This window comes from Rhodnius prolixus, unplaced genomic scaffold (genome assembly GCF_049639745.1).
Source record: "Rhodnius prolixus isolate KJV_2025 unplaced genomic scaffold, Rpr scaffold_2, whole genome shotgun sequence".
Taxonomy (NCBI): domain Eukaryota; kingdom Metazoa; phylum Arthropoda; class Insecta; order Hemiptera; family Reduviidae; genus Rhodnius; species Rhodnius prolixus.
In genome coordinates, this window is record NW_027411592.1 from 58,034,204 (window position 1) to 58,058,335 (window position 24,132).

General features: G+C 34.0%; 1 protein-coding gene across 8 annotated transcripts in view; it reads left to right on the forward strand.

Moving 5' to 3' along the window:
• Window positions 1–24,132, forward strand: part of LOC141450059 (band 7 protein AGAP004871) — a 261,143-nt gene that overhangs the window by 73,060 nt on the left and 163,951 nt on the right. The window contains exons 1-2 of one of the 8 annotated variants that reach the window (XM_074120094.1): window positions 1,666–5,769; window positions 5,940–5,990. The exons of 6 other annotated variants lie outside the window; for them this stretch is intronic. In XM_074120094.1, coding sequence (XP_073976195.1) covers window positions 5,975–5,990 — 16 coding nt within the window. In that variant the 5' untranslated portion in view covers window positions 1,666–5,769; window positions 5,940–5,974. Of the gene's footprint in view, window positions 1–1,665; window positions 5,991–24,132 lie in introns of those variants that run through there. One more of the 8 variants, XM_074120093.1, reaches the window with a different exon arrangement.

Sequence of the window (24,132 nt, forward strand, 5' to 3'; positions counted from 1 at the left end):
GACTTTCTCGATTCAAACGAATGCCAAACACAAAGAAATAGACCGATCTGGCTGAAACTTGGTGTGTGTTCTTCCAAGAGATGCTACTAACTAAACATAACCTCGATACGCGCCAGTGGTGCTATCTCTCTGACTTTGCACGGACTTTTCAAACGACCCTCGTAGACTGGAACGAGAGATAGGGCAATGCTTTAAAAAAAAAAAAGCTTCGGCCGCCAATAACCTCAGACGTTTGGGGCGCCTTAAATCTTAAAAAAAAAAAAATCAGAGTATTGAGTTTGAGTCAGGCATTGAAACTGATTATCATCTAATACAGAATTTGGAGTTTATTGCTTGAAAGACTTCCGTTACCCTTTTCATTAAAACTGATTCAAGATCAAAGTGAGATAAACCCAATTCTAATATTGAAACCGTACTTCTGAATAGATAGTGTTGACTCATTACACTCTTCGACCCACCCTTGTCTACACATTCTCTCAAGAGGGCTCCTGCTGGAAAAAGCCTAGGATTTCCCTCATGTCCTTAAATTCATACATTATGAAAGACATTTCTGAAAACTTTATTTTTAAACAAATTAAAACTCTTTCTAAAATTTACGAGTCGTTTTTACAAAAATTAATCGCTTTAACTAGTGCTGCACGAGAAACGAGACAAATCTCGGTCTCGGTACCGAGACCGAGACCGAGACCGAGACGAGACTTGAGCAACCGAGATCGAGACATTATATATATCTCGTCGAGAAATCTCGGTCTCGTCTCGGTTTTTCAAATATTAATTTTTAGCTACAAAGTTATAAAATTGTGTTCTTTATTAATAAATAATCATTACGGGTATTGAATTAATTATTAAAAGTAATTATATATGTTCAATATTACTACATCTATTTGACTTCGAATTACATAAGTAAAGTAAGCAAAGTAAAGTAATCGCCTATTTTTCAGGCGGGGCTTTACGTCCAACTACCAATTAGGTGTCGCGGACGGAGGCGACTAGCAAACTTACTTTACTGTAAATTTCTTTTATTAACCAATAAATAAAATCCAAGGCCTAAGACCGGGAATCGAACCCAGTACCACAATACTCATTAGCTTCGCAGGTCTCGCACTATTTTCGTTTCTAAGATACTCTTTGCATTGATACATAAAAGAGCTTTTACTGAATCAGAAGTTAAAGATCTTCTATTGGTCATTATCATCGCAGCTTGCGAAAATAATCTTTCCGATGGCACTGAAGTTGCACAGATAGTAAAAATATCTTTCGCCATTCTAGACAAATTTTTGAAGGAATTCTCAAGTGTTTTCCACCATTCTAAAATGTCAACGTCTACTGGTGCTTGGTCTAATTTGGTGTAATTAATTATTTCTGTCTTCCATGCTTCGGTGATATTTGCTGATTTTTGAGCAAATGGTGCAAAAATATTGATGCAGTCGTCGTCGTCGTCGTCAAAAGGTGAATCATCAGATTCTTTATCTTCACCAACAGCCATAACTAATGGAGCGGGAAGTTTGTTGGGAGGTGTATTTTTTATTTCACGAATCGACTTGATATAGTAGGCAGATATGTTATTTGGGTCTTTCATTTGGCGCGTTTTTAACATCTTTTTGAAATTATATAAAGATATATAACAGTAATAGTAACATATGATGCATTGAAGTATAAGTAGTTGTCTTCTTTTACACACATTTTCATTACCAATATATAAATTAAAATAATTATTAGAAAGTAATAACATTTTTTGAAAAGATTATTAATAGCAAACCGCTTTTAATACTTAAACAAAAATTCAAAAAAACTGAGACCGAGACCGAGATATCTCGACGAGACCGAGACCGAGACGTTTCGTCTCGGTCTCGTGCAGCACTAGCTTTAACTGAATTCAGAAATTAAGTTATTAAAAAAATAATTTGAGAAACACACGATACTAAATTGAAAAATCAATTAGTAAAGAAACCATTACTGAGTTCAAATTAAAGATATTAAAGCTCAGTTAATATGAACGACCTAAAGTTCAAACATAATTAGGTAAAAGAGTTTTTTGGTTAATTACTTTCTGACATTTTAACAAAAAACTCTAATTAATTATTTAATAGGAATCTAAATTCTTGTAATTTGGTGAATATAAATTTTAAATGTATTTAATTATTTATTCATTAGTTCAACTGAAAGGAAATTGGAATCTAGGTGAACGTAAGATATTTTAATTTGGTTTGTAATTTGTTTGGGGGACTGGATTAAATATAGATGTAAAAGTCTTAAGATGGAAGCAATTCTTGACTTAAAATATTATATTTTGAGGAAGCCTGAATTTTGGTCTGTTTCCCCCCCACTTCACCCTCTCTCTAGAGCTACATCGTAATCACCTAAAAAACCTGAGATCCTGTTCCACATCTTCCAGCCATCGTTTCCATGGCCTCACTCTTCTTCCTCCTCCTCCCGGATGACTTACGGTATCCTGCTCAACCATTCTTACCCAGGTGATCAAACCACCTCAAATTACCTTGTTTTATTTTTTCCCACCAGGTCCTTATTCACCTTTATAGTTCTTTTTTTTAAATTCCTGATTTGACCTCATTCATATTCTATCCTTTCTTAGTGTTCCTAGTGGTGATATGCTAAAAAGAGGAAGAGAAGAATTGCTATTGGACAGTTTCGGTCCTGTTCCGGACTAATACTTCCTTTAAAATTATTAAATCAGCTGGCGATTACTTAAATTATATGAGAGGGAAAGATATAATAGATATATTATATAAATGAATGAGTGAAAATAAATTTATTATCCTGGGACTATTGTCCCCTAAGAATAAATACATGTACAGCTTGGGGACCCTATTGGTTGGTCCTATATTTCAGATATTTTTTTACAAAAAAATAAGTAAGTATTTAACAGAAAATAAGAATTAAAATTAAGGAAATAGATGCATTCAATTGAAGCTGGGTAGAAAGGAGATCATTGAACAGAAGGGATTTAAAGATGGAAAGGGTAGGACCATGGCGGACAGATGATGGTAAGGAGTTCCAGAAAGAGGTAGCGCGTTTCTAGAAGGATTTGTGAAAGGATGAAGTACGGTGTGACGGGAATATAGAGATCAGAGGAGACGAGATCTAGTACTACGAGAATGGATCGAGGATTTGGAACTTGTAGAGTTGGAAAATATAAGATGGTCTCTTTGAGATTGGATAACTTGGAATAGGAATGAAGGCCAAAAACAAATATTGGCGGCGGTAGGCAGGGGAAAAGCCACTTCAACTCATCGTAGCAGTGCGAAATGCGAGAGTCTCTGGGAATGCTGAAAATAAATCTTATAAAGCAGTTCATGGAGGCGCTTGAGCTTAGCTTCAGTGTCACCAGAAAAACCAGCCATACACTAAGCAACCATAGTCGAAAAGGGAGAGAAAACAAGAGAGGAAACTAGGAGTTGCCGGGTCTTAATTGGGAAAAAAGTGACGGGAAGCTTCAGGATGTGGATGGAACGGCGAGAGATTTGGGAAACTTGGTTTTTCTAGGATAGCTTTTGGCCAAAAGTGATACCGAAATTCTTCACAGAGGAACAATATTTTATTGGGACATAAGAAAAGATTAGGAAGAGGAGCCAATGATTTAAGGAGTGAGTTGGAGCCAGTAACAATTGCTTTGGTCTTCTCTACAATTAGTGGAAGCTTATTTTCCGTGGCCCATGATGTGATGCTGTTGAGGTTTTCTGGAAGTTTAAACACAGATCCAACGTGATCTGTGCTATAATGTGCTATAGTTAAAGAAATCACTGTTTCTAGCAGCTAAAAAAAATTTGAATGAATAAATTCAAAAATAATTGATGATTTTACTAAGTGACACCAAGCAAAAGAATTTTGTTGGCTTTAAACTCTTTGAAAAGTAAACAAGAACTCAAAAAAAAAGTATAGGAGCTTGCACACTATGGTTGAAGGGATCAGGACTTCATAACTAACATACATTTATTCTTGTTTTTGCCCTTCTATATGGATTATACTTTGGGTTAGCGTGGACTTTTTATTGGTGGGGGTAAGGGGGGATTGGCTGGTGATGCTGCTGGGGTTCTTATACTGGGAAAAACCCCTCCTGCCATTTCGTCAATGTCACGACTTCTTACTCTTCTAGTTTATACAAACTCAGCGACCCGTAACCTCTTTTGGATCATGTACTGTTACCAAACTAGTTGACCTTTCACCCAATCTCAAATCCTTTCGGTTGGTCCCTTATCAACCCAACTTTCTCCCAGATCCAAAAAAAAAAAAATCTGGTGGTCACTCACACGACTTTTCTAAAAGGTACATAATTAAATTTTCTCTTAACTTAAATTTGTAATAATAAGGTAGTAGACCTCAATTATACATATTTTTTTATATTTAAATCATAGACTTAAAAGAACAGAACTGAACAGACGCTATCGGCCACATAAAAGACTCTTAGACGATAGATCTAAACTCTCTCTAGACAACAAAAGACTGATTAACGCTTCTATTTTGAAACCTATCTGGACGTATAGAATAGAGCTGTGGGGTACAACTAATCGCTCCAATCTTTTAAGCCAACGCACATGCTTTATGTACACATTATTACTGTTCTGTAGAAAAAAAAAAAAAAAAGGAAAAGGAAAATTACTTTAGGTTGCTGGGAAACACCAGTTTTCGTCAGGAAAATTACTTTAGGTTGCTGGGAAACACCAGTTTTCGTCAGGAAAATTACTTTAGGTTGCTGGGAAACACCAGTTTTCGTCAGGAAAATTACTTTAAATTGCTAGGTAACACCAGTTTTCTCAGGAAAATTACTTTAGGTTGCTGGAAAACACTAGTTTTTCTCAGGAAAATTACTTTAGGTTGCTGGAAAACACTAGTTTTTCTCAGGAAAATTACTTTAGGTTGCTGGGAAATACTAGTTTTCTCAAAAAAAATAATGATAATATAATAATATGTTCTAAAGCTTGACCAACTTTAAAAAAAATGACAAATTTTTAAGAATAAAAAAAAAAAATCAGAATTTTAGTAAAAGAAAATCATGTAAAATATTAACACCAAATTTTCTTTTTAAAAAAGTACATTTTTAAACATTTTCTGGTGGATTAAACTGGTAAAGGTCTTTGTATAAGGATTAGGCTTAACATTGGATGAAATAATCCTCAATATTGTTGATTTGATTCGCTCATTTTATGGGATAGCAAAACAGTTGAGTTTTCAAAATTGAAAAAATAAATATTATTTTCTCGCTTTCTTTTCTCTCTCTCTCTCTGCCTCAATTAATTTCATTAATTAAATATTAATTTTAAATCATTTTTTACTTTCATCAGAACTTGCACTCTCATTCCAATCCTCTTGTCCGCCACTTATCATCACATCACCATCCAGATCATCCTCCCAGACGACTGAAACGCCAGTGGCCTCGCGATTTCCTCTCTTCTGAGGAGAGTAGCTAATCCTAGAGATGACTTAGGGAGTGTTATCGCTGGGTAACTTCTCCCCTCAATTAGTTAGTTCGATGTCAGTTATTGTCATTGTTACTTATAGCGTGTCTAGCGCTGGTGTAACTTTACAAATAAATAAATAAATAAAAAAAAAAAAAAAATCATTTTTTGCCAATAAATAATAACAATAATAAAGTTAAATCTCCGAGGGTAGATGCTATAAAGTTCAGTCATGCGTACTAGCCAGGTAGCAATGCTCGTTGGAAAAAAGGGGCGCGGGCTTTCACCAAGAAAGCTTCAGTATATTGAGGGCTTTCCAAGCAAGCGTGCCCAACAACTTAAAGCTTTACTTCAAGTATTTAATTTTTTTTAAAAAAAATTCTTATCTGTATCCAACGAGTATTAATTATCTTTTTATTTTTCAATTTTTTGTTTTGTAATTAATTTTTAATTAATTTATACAAATAATTGTTTTATAACTATTTTTTTTAAAAAAATTAATTAAAGAATTTTAATTAAAATTAGATCTGAAAAGTGATTTATCCGCACTTTTTTACATAATGGGCGAAACTGCAGGTAAATAATTCTTTTGTTTTTTTTTAATTGACAATTTATTGAAATATTTTGATTAAATTAATTAGTTTTAATTAAGATTAATTTTAATTTTTAATTAACTACATTAATTATTAGTATTTAATTAATATTTTAATCAACTTTTACTGTTTACTAACTTTATTAATAAATTTTTAATTAATTAATTAATTTATATATTGTGCAATTAAATTATATTTATTTTGACCATTCTTTTTTGGTTTTTGTATTTTTGGCTCTACTCCAAAAAAAGAAAAAAACAAAAATGAAGGGCATCAATAAAAACGAATAGAGGTCAAAAGTACTACACATCTTGCTACAAAACTAATGACGTCTTAAATTGTTTTTAGTTTATTATTATTTTTTTTAATTAGAAGTTAATTTTGTTATTAATTTAAAAACATTCTTTTCTTTTATTTTATAATAGCCTTATTTCTATTTTTCTTCCATTATATGATATTGAAAATTCAATTATTGTTTTTTTAATAATAATAATAAACAAAAAATGTATGATAAAGAGTTGCATGATATATTATTTAATCGAATACACGCAATGTTACGTATATTTATACGTATCTACTTCAAAGATATAGGTAAAAAGTGTATACATAGATATTATCTTAATATATATTGAATTATATATACAACATACACAAGAAAAAGTAAAAAAAATTAAGGGTTTTTGACCGAGTATTGAACTCGTATTGAATTTAAATCAATATCTGTAATTTGAATGAAATGATTTCATTTCCTCTTCTCTTTTTCCTGTTTCTTTGTTTTTTTTTTGAACCTTTTTAATGTCTCTTTCAATTATCTTTAATCGAAACTCATTTTTTCTTTTGCTGTTGTTAATTTATTTCTCTTCTCTTTGCTGTTCTCTTTGAACTGCTTTCTTTTATAGTCAATCTTCTCACTCGGTCTGTCTGTCTGTTACGTTCTTTTTTTGAAAAATAATTTCCTTCTGTTAACGGTAGATATCTAAGAATAATTTTGAAGAAGAGTTAGGGGAAAAAGAGACAAGGGTATTTATTGTCTACGCTGCTATTTCATTTATTTATTTATTTTTGTAATTTACTTTCCCTTCAATTTTAAAATTGAATTAGTAGTATTTTTTTTTTGGTATATTTTTTACGAATCTTAATAAATTAAATTATTAAAATGAATAATGATCAAAAGTTAAGTCTATGGTAATTTTACGCATGCGTCTTCCTCGCAAAATTACGATTTATACTAAAGAGAAAAAAAATGTCTCGTTGAACACGACTTTCTCGTACTACTCGAGAAACTACTACTACTACTACTTCTCAACGTTCCAACTCATTAATATTCTCTCAAACTATACTCTAAACCAGTGATGGGCAAAGTACGGCCCGCGGGCCAACTCCAGCCCGCGAAAGTATTTAATCCGGCCCGCCGAGGGTCCATCGACATGGATAGTATATGGCCCGCTATAATTACGTTTTGACGGTCGAGAAGTTTAAAGTAGATTCTACTTAGTAGAATAATAGATGCATAACCTATAGGTGAAGCTAAACTAGCCGCGTAGTTACACAAGTGTGTAATGCTGTAATGTTTTTATAATGTTATGATTAAAAGCTTTAACACAAAATGCATTTTTTCTATAATTCTGGCCCTCCTCTAGAATTTCTGTGTGGCCCCCCCCCATTAAAAATGTTTGCCCACCACTGCTCTAAACTATTAGGATACTTCCGGTAGAGGGGATGTTCAATCCAAAACTAGAATTCAAATCAGAGCCGCCATGGTTTTGAAATAATATTAAATAATTTCATTTTTTCAGAGTTAGTAACAACTCTTTTTAATTCGAAAATACGTATGACTTGATAAGAACAGACCACTAAACAAAAAATGATAATATCTTTGATTTAATCCTGTCGTAACATGCACGTTTATTGATACCCCTGACCGGTTTCGGACTCTCCATCATCAATTAGTTGTAGATATGTCTTAAGTTACACTTGCTGACTCAGACTAAGTCAGATCAGCCAAACTGATTAATCTACCACTGATTATGGATGACCAATCAGGAATACTCAACTAACTCGAAATATTTTGGCCATATTAATTCTTACAAACATTTGCAGTTTGTAAAACCATACTTTGTAACAAATAAGATTTTACCACTCCAACCAATACCAAGTTTACAGCATGTCGTAGGAGCCATTTTCGATAAAAATGAACTTTTTCGTAGAATATAAGGGTACATCCGGTAGAGGGTTGTGCTTCAAACACGACTTTATAAATGGGATCTACCCGCCCTTAACAGCACACAAAGGTGTAGGGGGGACCGTCCCTTACACCCAAAATGGCACCTTAGAAGGAAAACAATGTCAAACTCTTCTTTTACTTCGTAGAGAAGGCAACGCTACGATAGCCGAGCGGTTAAGAGGCTAGACCCCACAAAGCTACGATGTATTGTTGGTTTAGTGGGTTGATTTAGCGAGTTCTGTTTGAACTGTTCGCAGAATGTGTGGACAGTATAATTTAAAAAAATAAATATATCTCTGAATGTTAAAATTAGTTATATAAAATTAGACGCCATACAGATCTGACGATAAAACTGTGGGAATAAAAATCAATATACCGAATGTGCCGCTATATTAAATCGATTTTATGTTATCTGGAAATTTTCATGGAAATTACTTCAACAATTTTCTTTAAGCAATCGTGCATATATTGCGCAATGTAGCGACAAAAAGGCGCCACGCTTAGCCGAGCGGTTAATAGACTAGACCCGCAATGCTAAGATGTATTGTTGGTTTAGTGGGTTCGATTCCTGGTGTCTAGGTCTTGGATTGTATTTAATAGTTAATATGAGAAATTTATAGTAAAGTATGTTTTGCGAGTCGCCTCCGTCCACGACACCTAATTTGGTAGTCGGAAGTAAAGCTAGAGATTGTAAAAAGTAAAATTAAATAAAAAACACGAAAACTAGAAAACGCTACATTCTACGTATATTTCTAACCTCACCATCCATAATGATCTAAAAATCCCTTTCGTTAAAGCTAGAACTCGTTTCTTAAAATTTCATTCCTCTACCGCAGCTCATCCCTTACCCTCTCATAGAGCCCTTAATCTTCTTCCACATTACCAGGTAATCCTCTAAGGAGATTGAAGAGAAGATGTCCCCGCGATCTACTCTCATCATAAGAGCCATATAGCAAGAGCACGTTTAATGGAGTGACATCACTGGGTGATTCTCCTATCCATATTCATGATATAGTTATCTTAAATCGCACCTGCTTGTTGAAAAAGTTGTTGCAGTTGTGAATTTCAATAAAAGATTAAAAAAAGAAAATCTAAAAAAACCCTGAACAATGTGTACATTTAAATTTTCCATTAATTGAACCAAGCAGTCGTTTGTATTGGGTATTACATTTCAACAAGGATAATTATATAGGTCGCTACCATTTCCGGTTGAACAATATTCATATGTGAGAATTAATTCATTCATGAATTCACTGGAATAAATTGTTCTCACTATATTCTCTCACTATATTTCTCATTTTTTATTTATTTATTTATTTTTTTAATTGTAAGTCAAGTGGCCTTCGGTATTGTTGGCAATCAGTCCAGGCTATCATATTCAATTAATTTTAATATTCCCTCAAACGCGAAATATCTGATCCATATTAATTCTCACCAACATTTGCAGTTTGTAAAACCGTACTTTGTAACAGTAAAATCTTACCACTCCAACCAATACCAAGTTTACAGCATATCGTAGGAGCAATTTCCGATAAAAATGAACTTTTCGTCGAATAAAAGGGTACTTCCGGTAGAGAGGCTGTTCAATCCAAAACTAGAATTCAAATCAGAGTCGCCATGGTTTTGAAATAATATTAAATAATTTCATTTTTTCAGAGTTAGAAACAACTCTTTTTAATTCGAAAATACATATGACTTGATCGCAGTACTTTCTTTTAAGTAGTGTAAGAACAGACCACTAAACAAAACAAAAAAAATAATGATATCTTTGATTTAATCCTGTCGTAACATGCACGTTTATTGAGTATTCCTGACCGGTTTTAGATTCTCTATCATCAGTTAGGTGTAGATATTTCTACTTCAATTGTCTTTCTTTCTCACGTTTGCTGACTCACTGAATCAGATCAGCCAAACTAATCTACCTCTGATGATGGATGAAAGTCCAAAACCAATCAGGAATACTCAATAAACATGCATGTTACGACAGGATTAAATCAAAGATATAACCCAGTAATGTTGGGGATCTAATCACATTAAAAATAAAATTTTAAAAAAATAGTCATTTAAGTGGGACTTAGAATGATTAAAAAGAGACCTTGCAATCAGGTCCAAAAAAAGAGTTCAAAAAAAAAAAATTTGAACTTTGAACTTTGTTTGAGGAATTCATTTGAGGAATCAATTCATTCAATTCATTTGAGGAATCAATTGAGTGTTCATACACTTATCACTGTCGGAAAATTAGTTTTATTTTTTTGAACAATTTATTAAATTTTGAATTTGGAAACTTTTATTAAAAATATTTTCATTGCTTTTCTTTTTCTTTTAATATAAATATAACTTTTCCAAACTTTTACATTTATTTTGCTAAAACTTTATAAAGTAATAAATCATATTTAATAGGAAAGTTAGTAAAGTATTTAACAGCTTTATAAAGCTTTCTGATAGGTTTTCTGTCTTTACAACTAATATAGAGGTTGTTTTCCCAATTCATGATAGAGATTAGATTGTCCTTTTTACTGCTGTTATTGCTGTTAAAATACTCAATAACTTTATTGTGTTTGCTGTTATAATAAAGACTGTTATGTTTATTTATCAGCTTTTAATGAAAGGTGTTTTTTTTTCACACACATAATTTTTATTCAATTTTAAATTTACATCGCAATGATTCTGATTATTTAAGTTGTTAGAAGATTAGGTTTATGAGCTTCGAAGTTTCAAGTTGGATCTAATTTGTTCTGCATCTGCTTATAATCTAATCTGGTGGCGGAACTTCTCTGTAAGTGCCCTCTCCCGGAAGGAAACTTTTAAAGTCTCGCACGTTAAAGTAAAGTATAGTTATTGCCTATTTTTTCAGGCGGGCTTTACGTTCAACTACCAATTAGGTGTCGTGGACGGAGGCGACTAGCAAACATACTTTACTGTAAATTTCTTTTATTAACCAATAAATAAAATCCAAGGCCTAGACCCGGGAGAATCGAACCCACTAAACCAACAATACATCTTAGCATTGCGGGTCTAGTCTCTTAACCGCCTGACATACTTTACTATAAATTTCTCATATTAACCATTAAATAAAATCCAAGGCCTACACACCGGGAATTGAACCAACAATACATCTTAGCATTGCGGGTCTAGTCTCTTAACCGCTCGGCTACCATGGCGCCTAAAGTCTAGCATGAGTCTGTTCCGTTCAACCAGTTGCAGATATTACTGGAACTAGCTATTACAGGCCATTCAGTATTTTAGGACAAAAAGAAAGATATCCTTCAGCATATCGTAAACAGTATGGGAAAATCTTCTTTGGGGGGGAAAAGAACTTTCATCTTTAGACGCATTGCTTCAACCTTGCTTCTGTGTATGATCCATCCTTATTGAAGAGTTTCGAACAGAATTCAGTGTGTTCCCGGTTCGGTTTAAAGATTGGCCAGCATCTTTTAAAGAGTCCAGTGTAACTTTTAATAACATTTTTTTTGTTTTTAATCCACAACAGTCCTGCCAATCTGGACAATGAAATGAAAACTACAAGTAAGAAAATAATTCATTGTAAAATTTTCTTTTATTTTTTCAAATTTAACATAAATTTTTCGCAACTATACTACAGTTCTAAACCTTTAAGGGAAATACACCTTCACTACCACATACAATATTCGCTACATTCACCCACACATACATACAAACACACAACATTCTTACCTTTTATCTTCAGATCACTTTTCCTTACGCTCCTTGTTACCATGGTAATGTTACGTCATTGCGACCACACGGGCGTCATTGCTTTATATATAATTTCTCTGATGATTCCGGAAATCAATCGATTTAATATTTAAAATATATAATCATTTATTTATTTATTTTTTTTTATAATAACGATAAAACTTTTGCTTACATTTTTAGTAATATTATCAAGTAATATTTGGTAAACGCCTTTTTAATCAAAAAATTGCAGCAGTTGTGTGGCTAAATGGAATCAATAAGTTTGACTTTAAAGGATTCATAAGAATTGCAACTTATGATTACAATCTTATTACAGTTAAACGTTTCTTAATCATACTTTTGATTTCTTTTAAATTCACGTAAACTTAAGAAATAAAGATTGTATTAAATTTAAGCAGTTTATATGTGGGGTATACCTACTCGAGCAACACCTCAGATACAATCCTGAAATGAATTCTGTTTAAAAAACAAATATATGCGTACATACTATGTTTTCTGACCATTTTTGGGGCCCATGTTTGAGAGAAACTCAAAGATAGATGGTAAGTAAATCTATTGTGAAAAGACAAAAAAAAAATGGTACTTTTAAGGAGGAAATCTACCCATCTTCTATCCCAAAATTCAACTTCCCGAAACACCTTTCCTTCGCCTGAATTGGCTATAAGTTCCCAATTTTTCCTTAGTTTTCTGCAATGTATGTTAAAATAAGGTCAACCCTAGTTGTAAGATCTATTGCCGGCCTTAATTGTGGTTTCCATCTCCTCAAAACACCTACCTTCCGCCTGAACTGGCTATAAGTTCCCAATTTTTCCTTAGTTTTCTATAATGTATGTCAAAATAAGGTCAACCCTAGTTGTAAGATCTATTGCCGGCCTTAATTGTGGTTTCCATCTCCTCAAAACACCTACCTTCCGTCTGAACTGGCAATAAGTTCCCAATTTTTCCTTAGTTTTCTATAATGTATGTCAAAATAAGATCAACCCTAGTCGTAAGATCCCTTGCCTGCCTTAATTGTGGTTGCCATCTCCCCAAAACACCTTCCTTCCGCCTGAACTGGCAATAAGTTCCCAATTTTTCCTTAGTTTTTTGCAATATATGTCAAAATAAGATCAACCCTAGTTGTAAGATCTGTAGTAAGCCTTAATTGTGGTTGCCATTTCCCCAAAACACCTTCCTTCCGCCTGAACTGGCAATAAGTTCCCAATTTTTTCTTCGTTTTCTATAATGTATCTCAAAATAAGGACAACCCTCATTGTAAGATATATTGCCAGCCTTAATTGTGGTTGCCGTCTCCCCAAAGCACCTTCCTGCCGGCTGAATTGGCTAAAAGTAATTTTTCCTTCGTTTTCTACAATGTATCTCAAAATAAGGTCAACCCTAGTTGTAAGATCTCTTACCAGCCTTAATTGTGGTTGCCATCTCCTCAAAACACCTTCCTTCCACCAGAACTGACAATAAGTTCCCAATTTTTCCTTCGTTTTCTACAATTTTTGTCAAAATAAGGACAACCCTCATTGTAAGATCTCTTGCCAGCCTTGATTGTGATTGCCATCTCCCCAAAACACCTTCCTTCCGCCTGAACTGGCAATAAGTTCCCAATTTTTCCTTAGTTTTCTGCAATGTATGTCAAAATAAGATCAACCCTAGTTGTAAGATCTCTTGCCAGCCTTAATTGTGATTGCCATCTCCTCAAAACACCTTCCTTCCGCCAGAACTGACAATAAGTTCCCAATTTTTCCTTCGTTTTCTACAATTTTTGTCAAAATAAGGACAACCCTCATTGTAAGATCTCTTACCAGCCTTAATTGTGATTGCCATCTCCTCAAAACACCTTCCTTCCGCCAGAACTGACAATAAGTTCCCAATTTTTCCTTCGTTTTCTACAATTTTTGTCAAAATAAGGACAACCCTCATTGTAAGATCTCTTGCCAGCCTTGATTGTGATTGCCATCTCCCCAAAACACCTTCCTTCCGCCTGAACTGGCAATAAGTTCCCAATTTTTCCTTAGTTTTCTGCAATGTATGTCAAAATAAGATCAACCCTAGTTGTAAGATCTCTTGCCAGCCTTGATTGTGATTGCCATCTCCCCAAAACACCTTACTTCTGTCTGAACTGGGAATAAGTTCCCAATTTTTCCTCCGTTTTCTACAATGTATGTCCAAATAAGGACAACCCTAGTTGTAAGATCTGTAGTAAGCCTTAATTGTGGTTGCCATTTCCCCAAAACACCTTCCTTCCGCCTGAACTGGCAATAAGTTCCCAATTTTTCCTTAGTTTTCTATAATGTATGTCAAAATAAGGACAACCCTCATTGTAAGATATATTGCCAGCCTTAATTGTGGTTGCCGTCTCCCCAAAGCACCTTCCTGCCGGCTGAATTGGCTAAAAGTAATTTTTCCTTCGTTTTCTACAATGTATCTCAAAATAAGGTCAACCCTAGTTGTAAGATCTCTTACCAGCCTTAATTGTGGTTGCCATCTCCTCAAAACACCTTCCTTCCACCAGAACTGACAATAAGTTCCCAATTTTTCCTTCGTTTTCTACAATTTTTGTCAAAATAAGGACAACCCTCATTGTAAGATCTCTTGCCAGCCTTGATTGTGATTGCCATCTCCCCAAAACACCTTCCTTCCGCCTGAACTGGCAATAAGTTCCCAATTTTTCCTTAGTTTTCTGCAATGTATGTCAAAATAAGATCAACCCTAGTTGTAAGATCTCTTGCCAGCCTTAATTGTGATTGCCATCTCCTCAAAACACCTTCCTTCCGCCAGAACTGACAATAAGTTCCCAATTTTTCCTTCGTTTTCTACAATTTTTGTCAAAATAAGGACAACCCTCATTGTAAGATCTCTTACCAGCCTTAATTGTGATTGCCATCTCCTCAAAACACCTTCCTTCCGCCAGAACTGACAATAAGTTCCCAATTTTTCCTTCGTTTTCTACAATTTTTGTCAAAATAAGGACAACCCTCATTGTAAGATCTCTTGCCAGCCTTGATTGTGATTGCCATCTCCCCAAAACACCTTCCTTCCGCCTGAACTGGCAATAAGTTCCCAATTTTTCCTTAGTTTTCTGCAATGTATGTCAAAATAAGATCAACCCTAGTTGTAAGATCTCTTGCCAGCCTTGATTGTGATTGCCATCTCCCCAAAACACCTTACTTCTGTCTGAACTGGGAATAAGTTCCCAATTTTTCCTCCGTTTTCTACAATGTATGTCCAAATAAGGACAACCCTAGTTGTAAGATCTGTAGTAAGCCTTAATTGTGGTTGCCATTTCCCCAAAACACCTTCCTTCCGCCTGAACTGGCAATAAGTTCCCAATTTTTCCTTAGTTTTCTATAATGTATGTCAAAATAAGGACAACCCTAGTTGTAAGATCTGTAGTAAGCCTTAATTGTGGTTGCCATCTCCTCAAAACTCCTTACTTCCGCCTGAACTGGCTATAAGTTCCCAATTTTTCCTCAGTTTTCTATAATGCATGTCAAAATAAGGAAAATCCTAGCTGTACCATCTATTCTTGGTTTTTAACAGGAGGGAAATATGCTGTAAGACAGTCTACGACTAGACAGTTAGTAAACATTTTAATTGGGCAAAGATGTTTTTGAAAGTAAACATGTCAAAACCTGCAAATTTTTTTGTTCCAATAAATTGCTATTATTTTATACTTCTAACAATTTTTCTTCTTCGCTATTCATGTTTTAACAATTTTTATGTTACTTTTTTATCATTTTGCCGTGTAATAGGATTTATTACATCCTTCTATTCTCTCACTATTTCTCTCTTTGAGTCCCCACTCTCTCTCTCTCGCTCTCTTTTATGTCTTTTTTATCTTTGATGTTCTTTATCTGTTTGTGATTTGATATTCTATTGATTTCAGATTGACAACATAAATATAAAAATATATACACGTGCGATTGATTCTTATTCCGTTTTTGATTTTTATTTCCTCCCATCTAAATGGTTTCTCGTCTTTTCTTTAGCTTTATAAAATATTATTTGTTTAATATAGAAGGACTGTTATGTTTCTGTTATTTGGAGAACAATTTTTTTCATTTTTCTGAAACTTATTTCTCATATTTTATATAAACTTCGTGCATACAATTAGATAAATAATTTTTTTTTTTTGTTTTTTTCAACTAGAAAATAGTAATAATGAAATATGTTATTAAAATTCTGTGTTATTATGATTTCTTTAATTATTTAAAGGCAATTTTATAGAAATGAGCTCCTAAGGGAGTTATTCCAGAGAATCTCTTTTATGTTTCCTATTCTAGTGGATATTTTCATCATCCTATTTTCTTTTTTTTTTACATCAACAACTTTATAGCATGGTAACAAACCATGATGATATCATCAAAGTCTGGAACAAAAAAATAATATATAAAAAAAAACATAAAACTTCAGTGCATATTTTTTTGTATCAAGAAAATAAACTCGTATTTAGTCATCATCGTATAAACTTATGATGATTTTACTTCTACATGATGCTAACATCATGAATTCGTAATTTTATTATTTAAAACTCCAGCAATAAAAACAATTGTGCTGGTCTTAAAAGAAATCTTTAGAGCTACAACTACATTTAGTTGAAAGCTAAGGGCTAAAAAAAAATAAAATAAAGGAATGGTGTACTAATCTACTAAAACGCCCTCGATTACACTTAAATAGGTCATACCCTTCTGCCTTTTAATATTGCGTTTTGAGGCACGCTGGGCCTATGTTTGTTCTGTCTGGACTGTTCGTGGAATGTGTGGACAGTATAATTTAAAAAAATAAATGTCTCTGAATGTTAGAATTAGATACTTAAATTTACATGGAAATGGCTTCTATAATTTTCTTTAAACAATTGTTTATATATTGCGCAAAGTAGCGTCAACAAGGCGCCACGCTTAGCCGAGCGGTTAAGATACTAGACCCGCAATGCTAAGATGTATTGTTGGTTTAGTGGGTTCTATTCCCCTGGTCTCGGTCTTGGGTTTTATTTGATGGTTAACATGAGAAATTTATAGTAAAGTATGTTAGGCGGTTAAGATACTAGACCAGCAATGCTAAGATGTATTGTTGGTTTAGTGGGTTCGATTCTCGGTTTCTAGCCTTTGGATTTTATTTAATGGTTAATATGAGTTTATAGTAAAGTATGTTAGGCAGTTAAGAGACTAGACCCGCAATGCTAAGATGTATTGTTGGTTTAGTGGGTTCGATTCTCGGTTTCTAGCCTTTGGATTTTATTTAATGGTTAATATGAGTTTATAGTAAAGTATGTTAGGCAGTTAAGAGACTAGACCCGCAATGCTAAGATGTATTGTTGGTTAGTGGATTCGATTCCCTGTGTCTAGGCCTTGGATTTAATTTAATGGTTAATATGAGAATTTAACAGTAAAGTTTGTTTGCTAGTCCACGACACCTAATTTTGTGATATTTTATATTTTTTGAACTGAATTACTTATACATTTTTTTTTTGTCTTTTAAAAGAGCTTTTAGCTCTGATGAAATTTGTAGAGTAGAGTGAATAGCAATTTGAACAGGTGCTCAAATGGATTATATACTTGACCTGAAGTCCAGCCTACCATGTCATAAATAAAGATAGTATATTTAAATAAATTATATTTATAAAAAATAAATAAGGGTAAAAAATATAAAAAATGATGATGTGGGGTACAAGATATGGAGTAAAATTTACATATTTAAGATAATTTACCTTACTCACTATCACAACGTCTGAGTAAGCCTGGGTAAGGTGCGGAGTTTTTTTGATATTAGACCCATCAGCTCCGGAAGTGAAGGGCCAGAAATGTTTACCATCACTTAGCCCTTGCAAAAAAAAAAGAAAAGAACTATTGCTGATTGAGTAAATTTTCCCGCCTTGATGATTGATCATGGTAAGTTTTTTGAAATTTTCTTACCACCGGAAATATCTCTCTGAGTTTTTTTTTTTTTTTTTTTTAAAGAAAATGGTTTGTTTTGTGCATTTGTATGTTCACAATATGTTGTTATTTTATATTTTTTGGTAAGTTCATAGGTTTATCGCCGTTTTAGAGATCTTTGTTCAATATCGATTTATTATGTTATCGAAAAGTGCTGGCAAAGACGTATAATATTTTAAATGATATTCTAAGGGTAGAAATAGTTTTCTTCAACAATTAATTTATTAAATAGTTTAAGCTATTAATAGTTCTATCTTTTGCAGTAAATTCCAGTTGCAAGTTAATCAGTGCACCTAGCTTAGAGTAAACTGTTTGTCGTTTGTGTAAACTCTTGACGCTTTGAAGTTTATTTGTTGTAGACCAATGAGACCACTTGTCTATCACACTCCCAGTATCTATTTAGTTAGCCTTTGTTAAACACCTGTTACCTGTGTTATGTTACTCAGAAGAGATTGATGGCAAGGTAATTGTCAGCTGTACCGATGTTTTATATTCCATTTTTTTTTTTAAATACCTTTAGAAGACACTCATTTTCTCATTCAGGGTGAGTAAGCAGTTTTTCAGAAAATCAGTACCGGCACAAGATATAAGTTGGCCTGAAATTGATGTGTTCAATGGGTTAAGGTATCATGCAGCACTGCAAAGCTAAGATGTATTGTTGGTTTAATAGGTTCGATTCCCCGGTGTCTAGGCCTTGGATTTTATTTAATGGTTAATAAATGAAATTTACAGTAAAGTATGTTAGGCGGTTAAGAGACTAGACCCGCAATGCTAAGATGTATTGTTGGTTTTGTGGGTTCGATTCCCCTGGTATAGGCCTTGGATTTTATTTGATGGTTAATATGAGAAATTTATAGTAATGTATGTTAGGCGGTTGTAGGCTAGACCCGCAATGCTAAGATGTATTGTTGGTTTTGTGGGTTCGATTCCCCTGGTATAGGCCTTGGATTTTATTTGATGGTTAATATGAGAAATTTATAGTAATGTATGTTAGGCGGTTGTAGGCTAGACCCGCAATGCTAAAATGTATTGTTGGTTTAGTGGGTTCGATTCCCCCGATCTAGGCCTTAAACATCTTCTCCAGAATCCCATTTCTATTGAATTAAGGGTATTGCGCTCTTTAGTTATCAATGTCCACGCCTCGGATCAACATACACTATTAGGCTTTCTACGAGGGAAGTGTAGATTTGGTGCTTTGTGAGAAAAGCTCAAAGCGCGGGTTCCAGATTACGGAAGCATCCGCGTCGCCGCTCTTCCCTTTATCACCATATCCTCCACATCCTCGGATTGTACCATCTTTACTCAGAATGGATCAAAGGTATTTGACAATAATTTCTTACCGCCATCTATCACCAAACTAGGTGTATGTACTTGCTTTACTAGGAACATACTCGTACTTTACTATTAACATTTTTTTTTCCTAGAAAATAAAAAGTAGCCTCACGCGGGATTCGAACTCAGGATCTCTAACTCAGTATTCCACTCTATTTTTTAACCACTAGCCCAACGGGCCCCGCCCTTAGTTGAAAACATTAAGCCTATTATTAAGCCTGGAAGGCTGAAGCAAATGAAATTAATCTCAGCAACCTAAAAATAAATTACTACTAGGCTATGAAGTTAGTGTTAGGCTTACTGAGTTGTCAAAATCTTAGACAAGACTCTGGGACTTTTCATTTCTTGGTTCCTTTAGAACTCACCCACCAGTTACCGTAGAGTAAAATGAGAAAACTTTCTCATAGTTTCCTTAATACCAAAAACTTAAAGTTGGAAAATATTCATTCATTCAGCACCCATTAGCCAGCCATTACACCATCTTGGATATATTCGTATATATATATATATATATATCCCATTTTCTAATTAAATGAGCCAATAAATTGGCAGTATGCCTGTTTTACATGTTACTTGTCTGATTTGCATAATGATATTCTACGTTGAAGTTTATTAGCAAGCATCCTTGATTCATACAAGAACTGTCTTCTAGTTTGAGCATAAATGATGGTATCAATTTAATAGCGTTAAGTATTAAACGGGTTTTTTAATGTACACCAACTAGGTCATCCATATTCCAAGTATCTACTCATAATCATCTGATTATGCAAAAAAAAAAAACAAAAAAAAACACAGTATTAATCTTTATCTGTAAAATTTTCTGGATCAGTAATTAACGTAATGAAATCACGGGCCTATATGTTGGTGGGGTAATGGGAACGAAGTGTGCATTTGTAAGTAGGAGATTCCCAGTTCAAATCCCGAGTTTAGCTCCTATTTATCAGTTAGATGTATGTGCTTCCACCCCCACGTCTAATCGGTACTTGAAAGTTAAGCTCCCCTTGAATAAATAGGCAGTAACTTTAATTTACTTATTTTTTTAATTTACCTAATGAAATTTTCTTTGTAGGCTTAAGTCTGTGGGAGGAAAATTTCTTTAAAAAATCCCAAATTTTGATTTATTTTTTGGCATTGGCTTTTCACCATACAGCCAACTTCAAAATCATTCCTTCCCAGGATGTTTGATCTTAACTATGTAACTTTCTATCTACAAATATATTTGTTAATCAAATCTTCAACAGGTTTCAGGGCATAGACATTAAAAAAGATGATGTTTCTTATAGAAACGGAGCACTCAAAATTGTGTACAGCGAGATGAACAGCTCATCTCTTTTTTTTTATACAGTGGGCATTCCATGACGACATATTTAAAATCTTCTTCCTCCTTACATTTTTCACACAACGGAGTTTACCTATTCGATGTAGGTACGACTCGCACACTGCATTGGTTCGCTCACAATCTGCTAATTTTAGTAACCAATCTTTAGTTCATGCCTATACCTTTAAAAGGTCTTTTAGGCAATTGGTTCACCATACATAGATCATTGAATGAAAGTGAAAGAGTACCATGTTTTGTGATGGATAACTGTGCTTTTATTGGTGAGGGAGTGGCTTACTGTGTCCCTACGTCATCAGCTTCACTCCTCCTACTTCACACATCCAGTTCGCCAATGAGATCACCCAACTCTTTTTGTTCATTATTTCTAAGAAAAACTATTTAAATTTTTTTTACCAATTTTTCCCCCATAGGTATTTGATAAATTATCGAATTCTGCAATAAATATTTAAATCGTAAAAATTACGAAAATACACATTTTTCCTGCATTATATTTTCGGTTTCATACTTATAATGTAATGCAGAATCAAAAAAGTTAACGAAATATCTTCCACATGTAAAGGAAAGTGAAATCTTGATCATTGAATGAAAGTGAAAGAGCACCATTTTATGTGCTGGATAACTGTGCTTTTATTGGTGAGGGAGTGGCTTACTGTGTCCCTACGTCATCAGCTCAGTCCGCCCATTCACACATCCAGTTCGCCAATGAGATAACCCAATTCTGTTTGTTCATTATTTCTAGGAAAAACACTGTTTAAATTTTTTTTACCAATTTTTCCCCCATAGGTATTTGATAAATTATCGAATTCTGCAATAAATATTTAAATCGTAAAAATTACGAAAATACACATTTTTCCTGCATTATATTTTCGGTTTCATTCTTCAAATGTAATGCAGAATCAAAAAAGTTAACGAAATATCCTCCACAAGTAAAATCTTGATCATTGAATGAAAGTGAAAGAGCACCATTTTATGTGCTGGATAACTGTGCTTTTATTGGTGAGGGAGTGGCTTACTGTGTCCCTACGTCATCAGCTCAGTCCGCCCATTCACACATCCAGTTCGCCAATGAGATAACCCAATTCTGTTTGTTCATTATTTCTAGGAAAAACACTATTTAAATTTTTTTTACCAATTTTTCCCCCATAGGTATTTGATAAATTATCGAATTCTGCAATAAATATTTAAATCGTAAAAATTACGAAAATACACATTTTTCCTGCATTATATTTTCGGTTTCATTCTTCAAATGTAATGCAGAATCAAAAAAGTTAACGAAATATCTTCCACAAGTAAAATCTAGATCATTGAATGAAAGTGAAAGAGTACCATGTTTTGTGCTGGATAACTGTGCTTTTATTGGTGAGGGAGTGGCTTACTGTGTCCCTACGTCATCAGCTTCACTCCGCCTACTTAACACATCCAGTTCGCCAATGAGATCACCCAATTCTTTTTGTTCATTATTTCTAAGAAAATCACTATTTAAATTTTTTTTACCAATTTTTCCCCCATAGGTATTTGATAAATTATCGAATTCTGCAATAGAAATTTAAATCGTAAAAATTACGGAAATACACATTTTTCCTGCATTATATTTTCGATTTCATACTTCAAATGTAATGCAGAATCAAAAAAGTTAACGAAATCCTTAGGGACACCTCTGTATCCCTAGAGATAAAAAAGAGGAGTACTCGTATGTTGGCCAATAGGTGCTATCATGGATTGAATAAGCATATGAGAAGCAACCTAATATCAAAAAATACAAAAGTGCTTCTCTATAAGACCCTGGTGTTAACATATGGCTCCGAAGCTTGGGTAATTTAAAAAAAAAAACAAAAAAGATGAAAGGATGCTGCAAGTGTTTAAGAGAAAAGTTCTACGACGAATTTTCGGCCCTATTAAAGAGGGCGCGATTTGGAGATAAAAAGAAAGAATCCAGGAACTACAGCATCTATACCAGGGAAGCGGACATCGTAAAAATAATTAGCCTTGGCAGGCTCAGATGGGCAGGTCTTGTGGCAAGGAAGGTCTTAGTTGGAAACACCCAGACGGCTTCTGCAAGAAGATGTACACAGAGTCAGGAGAATGGGCAGACCTAAATTAAGATGGAATGATGGGGTAGGCGTAGATGACAGAGACCTGCTAGGAGTGAGGAATTGGAAGGTTGCTGCAATGGATAGGGAGGACTGGCGGAAGCGGATTGAGGAGGCCAAGGCCCAGTAATGGGCTGTAGCGCCAATAATAGTAGTCTTCCTCTTAAATCCGACATTGGATTAAAAGTATTCTTAAAAATATGGTACCTTAAAGCGAAGCTTACCTAACATCCACAACTCATTCATACAAACCCACATATCTACACTTATTTTTTGATTTCTAAAGCTGGGTGTGAAGAAGTTAAAGAAATCTATTCACAGAATCAATTTACATTAATGTTCCTATTAAATCTTCAGTCAGTAAAGCTTTTTATCTCCTTTTCACTAAGAGATAAATAATTTATACCAAGTAAAACATTATTTGTACAAGTAGGTAAATTAAAGACCACTTTATGAAGTAAAATTCAGATAAATGAATGGTGAATTCTAAAATTGAATGATCTGATTGAAAAGGAAAAACCAATTCTACTGAACCAAAAGACTTTCCATTTAATTTGGAAAGTGCAATCTAGAGCCACTTAGTGGTTTAAAGCGGTCCAGACGAAGCGGAAATGGGGAAACTGTATAGCTCCCACTTATTCTGATCAGACTCCAGCAATAAAGTATTTGTTAGTGATAGCATTCAAGTGCCTAAGCTATTCACAATGTTGGCATTATAGTAACTCGAACTCAATGGACAGAAGATCCATTTCTCTTACTCCAGATTAACCTCCATTTTCTTGCAGAACCAATATACTGGGAAAAAAAAATCATCCACTACAAATCTTCAGGTCCAAAGATAGAGATTTTTTTCTACCCCATTATACTCCATTCCAGTCACTGGATATTCCAGATGGTTCAATCGTAATACCCTCTCTCTCATTCATCACTTTTTTTAACCCTTCTTATCTCAAACTTCACTTTGAGTATAGACCGTATTAATTTCTGTATCTTAGGGAGGCTCAACATTGAAAACTTCTTGCGGAAGAAATGGAATTCAATTTCATTTTATTGGCGAATTGTAAAGAAAGATAGTGCTGCTTTTAATTTTTTTTAAAAAAACATTTTCTCACCATTTTCTCATTCATAGTTGCATTACTATTTCGACTTTCTCTTGCTTCTTCGAAAAAGAAGCTCTATTATAGTATCGAATTCGCTACATAGAATTTTCACTAGAAAAATATCTGTAAAGTGCTCTGAGTATGAATTAAAAACGTTTTTAGAAAATTATCTGGTAGTGTGTGTACATTTTTGCCTGATGTGTATGAACTAAATATCTCAACAAATGAAAGCGCCACGATAGCCGAGCGGTTAAGATACTAGACCCGCAATGCTTAGATGTATTGTTGGTTTAGTAGGTTCGATTCCCGGTATCTAGGGCCTTGGATATTTTATTTAATGGTTAATATGAGAAATTTATAGTAAAGTATGTTAGGCGGTTAAGAGACTAGACCCGCAAT